This window comes from Medicago sativa, chromosome 3 (assembly GCF_051527215.1).
Source record: "Medicago sativa cultivar Bolivia chromosome 3, Bolivia_mono, whole genome shotgun sequence".
NCBI lineage: Eukaryota > Viridiplantae > Streptophyta > Magnoliopsida > Fabales > Fabaceae > Medicago > Medicago sativa.
Window position 1 is genome coordinate 54,137,909 of NC_140751.1, and position 10,020 is coordinate 54,147,928.

At 27.5% G+C, this 10,020-nt stretch overlaps 1 protein-coding gene across 31 annotated transcripts; it reads left to right on the plus strand.

The window, feature by feature from the left end:
* The first annotated feature begins 68 nt into the window (after nucleotides 1-68).
* LOC146938374 (nodulin-25) lies at nucleotides 69-9,259 on the plus strand. 31 transcript variants are annotated; one of them, XM_085752318.1, is made up of 15 exons: nucleotides 69-199; nucleotides 1,083-1,136; nucleotides 1,606-1,647; nucleotides 3,636-3,689; nucleotides 4,253-4,300; nucleotides 5,295-5,351; nucleotides 6,036-6,089; nucleotides 7,285-7,338; nucleotides 7,428-7,481; nucleotides 7,951-8,004; nucleotides 8,094-8,147; nucleotides 8,237-8,290; nucleotides 8,380-8,433; nucleotides 8,706-8,807; nucleotides 9,019-9,259. In XM_085752318.1, the coding sequence occupies exons 1-15, from the start codon at nucleotides 97-99 to the stop codon at nucleotides 9,027-9,029; spliced, it is 849 nt and encodes a 282-aa protein (XP_085608444.1). In that variant the 5' UTR covers nucleotides 69-96; the 3' UTR covers nucleotides 9,030-9,259. The 31 variants fall into 31 exon arrangements, with proteins under 31 accessions (XP_085608444.1, XP_085608450.1, XP_085608447.1 ...); XM_085752324.1 differs by lacking the exon at nucleotides 8,237-8,290; XM_085752321.1 differs by lacking the exon at nucleotides 8,094-8,147.
* Nucleotides 9,260-10,020: the final 761 nt, after the last annotated feature.

A 10,020-nucleotide genomic window follows, 5' to 3' on the forward strand; every position in this document is an offset into this window, starting at 1 on the left:
GACTCTTGGCTTCATAAACAAGTCATCTTGTAACCCTATATATAGAGACTACATATTATTTATCAAACATTGCATTTTCATTCTCCAAGAAGCAAAATGGTTTATTCAAATTCATATATGCTCCTTGGTCTTGGTGTTTTTGTTCTTCTCTCTTCTCATGTTTTAGCTTATAATATGCGCGCTGATCCCTCTATCCATGGTGAGTCATATTCTAACCCTTTAGATTTTTTCATAAGTGATGAAAATCAATTAATTTTTTTTATACTTGTTATTGTTTATAGAAAGTGTGATGTACATGGTTTTATTACGGAGAAAAACAATTTCATTTTCACTTTTTGAAAGAAAATAAAACAACAAGACTTAAAATTATACAATATCATAACTACATAAGTAACTATACTATATTATTTTACACCAAACATAAATTGTTGGTGAGCCATGAAATCACCAGGAATAACCACTAAGAAACTTTAACACCACATCTCTATCCAAAATTTTCAACCACTGGAAATATGAGTTTTTTTTTATATAAATATTTCATTTAGCTTAGTCATTGTCGAAGTGAGACTAATGATTCACATTTGAATTTCAACAATTTTCACCAAAAGTATGGGTTACAAATATCACTATACTTTGACATATATTGTAATAATTCCTTCCAAATTTACACCAAGTCAAGCCATTGGTTACAAAAAAATTAGATGTAATTAAGTGTTGATGCTTATAATTTTATGAATAAAATAAGTGAGTTCATCAGAAAAACTTAACAATTGTTAAATGTATATCTACAATTTTCTAATTAATTGTTAATTTTGTAATAAATATAATTTTATCCGTATATATGTTATTATTTTAACTTTGATAAACTTTTGGATGTAAATATTTTTACAATTTCAACTACAAAGAATTTTATGTAAAAAATTTAAGGAAGTCATTATTAGTCCAAATTTAAAATTATATAATAATTTATGAATATGTATAGCAATGTTTAAATTCATTATATTGTGAGTATATATAAATAATTCACACATATGTATGCATATATATTATTGAATTTTTTCAATTGTTTAATGTTATTGTAGATTCAACACTAGATGACCAAAAGAGCAATGATTTTGTGAAGACTGCATCAATTGGTAAGGATAATAATACAGTGATTTTCCATGTTCTAAATAGTAGTTAGACATCATGGACTTGGTAACATTGTTTTGCAATTAGTAATTTAAATTAAAAAATAATAATTAATAATAAAAGAATGTATAATATTAATCATTAACTTTTTTGATCAATGAATATTATATTTTTCACTTTATTTCATGTTCAAACTAATTATCCAGTTTAGATAAGTTAGATATTTTTGCATATTGAATTTTTACCTTAATATAGTACAAATTGAGCAATGAAAGTTAAATACTAGTAAACCATTATTTTTTCCTTACCAACAAAGTCATAGTTATTAGTGATACTTTGGAAGAGGCGAAGTTCTTCATAATTTTATTAAATTGGGGCCAAACACTCTTATGTATCATAAAGAGTTTATTCATATCTTAAATTTTTTATTTTTTTTATATCATTGATGATTTTTTTTATACATACTATATACAGCTGAATGTCCACCTGGACCTGATACTTATCTTGAGTTAAGTGGTGAGTCATTTTAACCTATTGTTGTTTTTTAAGTAGTGAAAATTCACTAATTTTACTATTATTTAGAATAATTTGTAGAAAGTTTTAAATTTTTATTTTAAAGCATTGATATAATATGCCAAACGTTTAGAGATAGAACACAAGTAATAAAACACATGTGACATTTGTCCAATTTTCGTAACAAATATAACTTTAAATTAATTTAAAAAACAAAAAACATGTTTTGACATAATATATGTTATCATATATTTCTATGAAATAGGTATGGTAATAACTACATTTATCTCTTTTGAATAACAAATGAAATATAATAATAAACTCATTATAGGGGGTACTCGTACTTGTATAGACAAACCTAATATAGCAAGGCCGTAATTAGATATGAGCTGTGTTATTTGAACATTCATTTAAATGACAACTTTTTAGACAACGAAAATTTTACAATACAAGGAAACTGAAGTATTGACACAAAAACCAAAATACTAGCTAGAGAGAAAGTAAAAATTTAATGTGAGTATGAAATAGATAGTTGTCACAAAAGTTGTCAAAAAATGGTTGTTCAAATATCATTTCACATTAGATATAGAACTTAATTTAAAGCTTATATAATAAGCACTTATCATATAGTTTCTTATGAATAAGATATTTCTTTTACATAATATAAAATTAAATTAAAATGTTTTCTTATAAACTATATGTTTTGTTTATAGCTATCTTATAAAGAACTTTGTTATGGCAAAGGGTTAAAAAAAACTTATGACCATTTCATAGGTTCTCCTAAATAGGCTCGAAAGGCATAAGTTAGTAGATAATCTTTGATAAATCAAAAATGTTTTATATAGTAAACAACTAAATTTCCCCCATGAAAAAAGTTTCTTATTAAGAGGGTTGTATACGATTTAATAAAGAAGCCAAATTGATGTCATTGTGCAAGTGTACAATAAAACTAAAAGAACAAAAATTTATATATTCAAGTACACTATCGTGAAGCCATCAAGTAACTATAATGTTCTGCACCAAATATGGAATCATCATGGTGCACAATAAATATTTACAAAAATAAATATACTTCATATTTAATTTAATTTGCGAAAAGATGATTATAAAAATTATAAACTAAAATATATCCCAATTGTAAATATTAATGCTCTTATTTTGTGAAAAAAAATAAACAAGGTTAATTCATCATAAAAATTTAACAGTTGTTAAATTTTTTTTTTTTTTGAAGGATGTTAAATATTTGTGCATAGTAAATATACTCTTAGAGGTAGATATATTATAATTTTAACTTCGATAAACTTTCAAATGTAAATATTTTTACAATTTCAATTACAAAGTATCAAATGTATAATTTTTAAGTAATAAACATCCAAGAATTTTAGTGTTATTTAGAATTATTTGTAGAAATATTTAAGTTTTTATTTTAAAGCACTGCAATACTATGCCATTGGTTTGGCAAAAAAACACAACAAATCAAACACATGTGGCATGTGCTCAATTTCTGTAACAAATATTACTTTGGTTAATTTAGGAAACATAAATCACTGCTTTGACAAAATACATGTTGTGACATTTTTTTCACGAAAAAAGTATAGTTATAACAAGATTTATATTTTTTGAATAACAAATAAAATATAACAATAAACACAATATAGGGGTACTCAATCCTAATATACAAAGAACATATTTGGATATAACACTTAATTTGAAGCTTATATCATAACCACTTATCATATAATCTCTTATGTATAAGATATTTTTATTACTCAAAATAAAACAAAGTCAATTTTTTTATCAACTATATCTTGTGTTTAAGATCTATCTTAAATAATTTGTGGAAAGAATATGGTAACATGGATGGGTATAACAATATTTAAATTCTGTATATCAAGAATGTATATAATTAAATTACACACATATGTATATATACACACGAATATTATTATTTATATCTTTTTGAACTTTTTAATTATTTAATGTTATTTTAGATTCAACACTGGATGACCAAAAGAGTATGGATTATGTGAAGGATGCATCAACGGGTAAGAATGATAATACAATAATTTATCATGTTTCAAATAGTAGTTACACAAAATGGTCTTGATAATATTGTTTTACAATTAACTTTTCTTAATTTAGTATTTGTTTTATTACTAGCTAGATTGAGTACTTTATAAAGTTAACAATTTAATCATTGATATTTCAACTAACTATAATTAGTATTTTAAGTCAAAAAATAATAACTAGTAATTCGTGTGTGTATAATATTAATCATTAACTTTTTCATGAATGATTATTATATTTTTCTATTAGATATCGGTGGATATTTAACTTTTATTTTATTAATCATAAACTGAGCTATAAAAAGTTAAAATGATAGTATATCATTTTTTTAAAAGATATTATATCAAAGTTATTATTGCGATATTGTGAGAAGCGAAGTGCCACGTAATTTTATTAAAGTTGTGGTTAAGGATTCTTACATAGGATTAGCATTATATTATAGTATAATGTGTAAGACATGATATTTATTCACAATATTTCTAATATCTAAAAGGTTTTATTCATATCTAACTTATGTTATTTTGTATATACAATATTACAGTTGATCACAACTGTCCTCCTGAACCTCATACTTATCTCGAGTTAAGTGGTGAGTCGCTTTTCTCTATAGTTGTTTCCGTAATGTTAATCCAAGAGTTGTTGTGTTATTTAGAAGTGTTTGTAAAAAGTTGGGTTTTTTCTTTTAGATAACTGTCGTACTATATCATTAGTTTGGCGTGAAAATTCAAGAAATCAAACTCATATCGCATCGGCTCATTTTTTTTCAAAAATATTACTTTAATTAATTAGGAAAAGATAAAGCAGTGCTTTAAAATAATACACTCCATCTTATGTTTTCATGAAATAAATATGATTATAAATACATTTTTTTCTATAGAAAATGAAATTTATTAATAGATTATCTTTGATAAAGATAATCAACACATGCCCCCACTTTACAAACAAAATGATGCCATTTGCAGCTATACAAACAAACTAAAACAAGGTCCAAAGTCAACACCATCAGATTAACCTAATTGGATTTCATAAACTCTTATCTATAATACCTTTAAATAAGTTATTTCTATTATACACTTTAACATAAAGTTAATTCATTTTTTAGCTGTGAAAATAAGCTAAAAACATCTTATAAATATTTAATGATGTATCCCAAACTGTCTTACAATTTCTTATTAATAAGTAGATAATCTTAAGTTAGCAAACCCATATATATATATATATATATATATATATATATATATATATATATATATCTGTGTGTGTGTGTGGGTGTGTGTGTGTGTGAGAGATAATATATCTTCTTCTTTTCTTTTTTTAAGGAGTGTGTGATAATATATCTTGTTATTTTTAGAGGTAGTTTTTTTATAAGTTTAACTTGGTACACTTATTATGTAAATATTTTTACAATTTCAATGACGAGGTGTCTTACGTTTTTAAGGATTTATTGAATGGTAGTCAACTAGCCAAACTTTATAATTATCTAAAAATTTATGATTAGCTAGTAATATATAAAATAATTATGTGAATAGTGTATTTATACTTAGATTGTATATATTTTTTACTTTTTTCAATTGATATTGCAGCTTGGTTACAAGAAGAACAAAATAGCATAGATAAAGTGAAGAAGGTTCTCAGAACTGGTAAGGAGGATAATACAGTTATTTCTATAGGTCTAAATAGTAGCGGCACATCATGACCTTCATAACGTTAGTTGCTTTGGATTTGACTTTGAGTAGTTTTTATGTTACAAGCTTAATTAAGTAGCTAGTAATGTTAAAAGAAATTAAGAATTAGTAATGTTAATTTTTTTAGGGGTATTGTTAAGAATTAAATAGTTGGTATTTGAACCGAATATAATTAGTAATTTAAGTTCATATGATATTATCCATTGATTTGTTCATTAATCATATTTATATAATTGTTTTTTCGAAATAGCACATATATTAATAACCAAAAGACCCCCCACACAAGACGTACATATATTAACCCTAATAATATTTATGTTTTTAACTTGACAATTTATATTAAAAAGAATGATCCTTGCATATTTATTGGTTATCTTAAAATCTTACAAATTGAAATATGCAAGTTGAAATGCTAGGAAATCATAGTTATTAAAAAGTTATGGTTGAGGATTGAGACTTGGGATAAAAGTGTATATTATTTTATTAGTTATGATTTATCAAACTTTATAACTATAAAAATTTCCAAATTAGTTAACAATATTAAAATCTTTATATTGATAGTGAACTGTGTCTACACACACAACTTAGAATAGAACAATAAATTATTCACTTTTTCTTATCTATTTGGTTTTAATGCAGATGAGGCACCAGAAAACCAAAAGGGCTTAGAATACAAGGATGCTCGACATAACGGTAAGGAGGATAATATTATGATTTCTCAGGGTCTAAATTGTGGTGATACGTCATGGATTCAAAACACTTTGTTATGAAACTACATATAATATTAATTAATTGTTTATTTATTTTTTTCAATTATATTGATATTAGTCACTTTGCTTTTTAAAATGTGTTAATAACTTGGGAAGATTTGGATATGGTGTGTACACCCTCATGGGTGAGTGTGGTTATCTAAATTCTGAGTAGAAACAAGGCTATCGAGTTATAAGAATCTAAACCCTTCTTTCAAAAAAAAATTCTAGACCTTTGTTTCTTATTGATCACAAAAAGACCCTTTTTTATACAATAAACCCTTGTTTCTTCTCTCGGTTACAATATCATTTTTATTATAATCACCTCTGGCCCAAGCATAAAACAAGTAAAACCCTTGTCCCAGAACTCTAAAAATACATAACATTTTGTTCGGAAAGAGGTCTTATAATAATAAACATAGTTATACTATAAGTTAAAACTTTAAGAAAATACCACCAGTAAAATATGTTGATTAACTGTTGAATTATGTGTTTTGTTGGCTTTTATTGGTATTTTATTTCTGAAAACACATTAAGATCAATTATACTCCGTTCATATTTATAAGCAAAATAAATCAAGAAAAATTATACTCAATACATATAAAGTCTCACTAGAAGGGTTTTTGGTTGTTGTTTGTCTATGTGAGCTTAGTTCAGTTTGACAATGCATAATCTATGCAAGGTTTGAGGTTCGAACCCCAGACACAAAAAAAGGGTTTTTTTTTTACCGCTTCTTTTTAAAAAATAGCTTTTAGCTTTTATAACTCTTAAGTTGCTTGCTAAAAAAATTAACTCCTAAGTTGCTATATTGTACTAATGTATCACCTTCTCTAACACATCAAGGATGCAATAAATTTTGTTCACCATTATTAGAATCTCTATTGTTCATAATGTGATAGGTAATATTTGATTATATAATAGGTAAAATAAAATGAATATATTTTATTTTGTTTTTAATTTAAAATGATATTGACAACTGCATGTTTGGCTTACTAGATGGACCCATTGAAATTTCAAGTGGAACTAAAAAGAAGAGTTTTATGCCATCATGTTATTACTTATTAGCTTGATAGTAATACTTTATTTTCTATTATTTTTAATGAGAAATGATATTGACCACTTCGTGTTTGGTTTGTTAGATGGACCCATTGAAATTTCAACTAGAACTGAAAAGGACAATTTTATCCCATCAGGTTATTACTTATTAGCTTGATGGTACAAATTTATTTTATTTTATCTTTAATGTGAAATGATATTGACAACTTCATGTTTGACTTGCTAGATGGACCCATTGAAATTTCAACTAGAACTGAAAACGAGAATTTTATCCCATCAGGTTATTACTTGTTAAGAGTCCCACATCGGTTAGGAGTTAGCCTGACAATTTGTTTATAAGTGGGGGCAATCATCACCTCACAAGCCGGTTTTGTGGGGTTGTGTTAGGCCCAACCACAATTTCTAATATGGTATCAGAGCCTCTTCACGATTATGGGCCACTTGTTGTCAGGTTTCCGTTATCGGGCCACCCGTCATTTATGTTCACGCTTCAGATGTATGTCTAATCCTGAGCGTGAGGGGGTGTGTTTGAGCGTGAGGGGGTGTGTTAAGAGTCCCACATCGGTTAGGAGTTGGCCTGACAATTTGTTTATAAGTGGGGGCAATCCTCACCTCACAAGCCGGTTTTGTGGGGTTGTGTTAGGCCCAACCACGATTTCTAATATTACTTATTAGCTTGATTGTACAAATTTATTTTATTTTATCTTTAATGTGAAATGATATTGACCACTTCGTGTTTGGCTTGCTAGATGGACCCGTTGAAATTTCAACTCGAACTGAAAGGGAGAATTTTATCCCATCAGGTTATTACTTATTAGCTTGATTGTACAAATTTATTTAATATTACCTTTAATGTGAAATGATATTGACCACTTCGTGTTTGGCTTGCTAGATGGACCCATTGAAATTTCAACTCGAACTGAAAGGGAGAATTTTATCCCATCAGGTTATTACTTATTAGCTTGATTGTACAAATTTATTTAATATTACCTTTAATGTGAAATGATATTGACCACTTCGTGTTTGGCTTGCTAGATGGACCCATTGAAATTTCAACTGGAACTGAAAAGGAGAATTTTATCCCATCAGGTTATTGTTTATTAGCTTGTTGGTACAAATTTGTTTTATTTTCTCTTTAATGCAAAATGATATTGACCACTTTGTGTTTGACTTGCTAGATGAACCCTCTGAAATTTCTTCCGGAGCTGAAAAGGAGAACTTTATCCCATCAGGTTATTACTTATTAGTCCATTACATACACAAAATACCTTTTTTTTTAAAAAAAATTGATCTATTTTTGTTTTGGCAGAAAATTCTTTGTTTTGAAACTATTGTTATGTATCCTTGACCTCTTGGAGTTTGCTTGTAATATAAGTTATATATGTACACTCTTGACTTTTAAATTTGCCTGAAATCTTAATATTTTTACAAAAATAGTCCTTTTCATATTTTCAACTTTCTATTAAGCTTTTACATCTATAAATTTCTCTTTTTATTACTGTAGTGTCACAAGTTGATTGGAGGACTTTCCATGCAAAATACCCTTGGATAAAAAAGGATGGTCCTAATACTGTTACCGGAAGCCGAAAATTACTCAATGATATTGGTGAGATTTTAAAGTAGGGTTAAATATATTTTTAGTCTGCCCGATTATCAATCAATTAAAATGGGTGTGGTTGCGGGCCAATTTAGGAATGTGGATTTGAACTCTCACTCCATCATTTATGGGTTGATGGGCTAGTTTTGACTCATTATATGCTTTTACTATTTTACATTTTTCTATAATAACATATTATATTTTCCATCAATTATTGCAGCTAGTAAATAGCGTGGATAAGTTGTATTAGCATGATGCCTCCAAAGACTTATTGGAGGATTTTCCGTGCAAATCTAATGAAGAATAATTGTGGAACCTGAAAATCGCTAAGTTAAGGACTTTAGTGATGAGAAAATAAAGTTGTACTAGGTTGAGTAGACCTTTTGCAAACTAAACACGAGTTGTTACTTATGTTAAATTTATGTTAAAAATTATGTTATGTATGAAGTCATTATTGTCAAGTTTGTTACGTGTATTTGTTGAAATTGAAATTTCGCAATATATAATTATATAAATTATTACAACATAATCTTCCACTTAATTAATATATCTCCAAATATATTTGGTTTTGGATAAGAAAATAAATTTATTAAAAGGAGTACATCATACAGTGGCGGAGCCAGAAAAAAAAAAGCTCGGGTGGGCCACTAAAATTAACCGTTGAAAAATTGTTTAAAGTCTCGCAAAATAGACCTATAATTAAATTGTTTAAATTTTTCAGGTGGGCCACTACACCACTTTGCGAGAATTTGGATAAACCGAAACCTAAAACCGACACAAAATTGTATAAAATCTCGCAATATAGACCTATGGTCGTTAATTTTTTAATTTTTCCGGGGTGGGCCGTGACCCACCCTAGCCCATGAAGGGCTCCGCCACTGACAACATATACTCAACCCTTACAACAAACAAGGTCCAGACTGTCCTCGTGAGCTTAGCTCAGTCAATATGGACAATGCATAATATATGCAAGGTCCGGGGTTCAAACCCCATCCATCACAAAAAAAAAAAAAAAGGTCCAAACTCAGCATCATAGCATACAACAACTACCAATCTTCTATAAAAGGTTGTAAATGACCCGCCAAATCATGTGCTCGAAAGTCTTACCAAGTTGAAGACGATATTCCCCTTACACATATGAAATATGAAATATGTTTTAATACATCAATACTCTAGCGCACATACACTAAGTACTACCAAATAGGAAACACCCTCTGCTTTC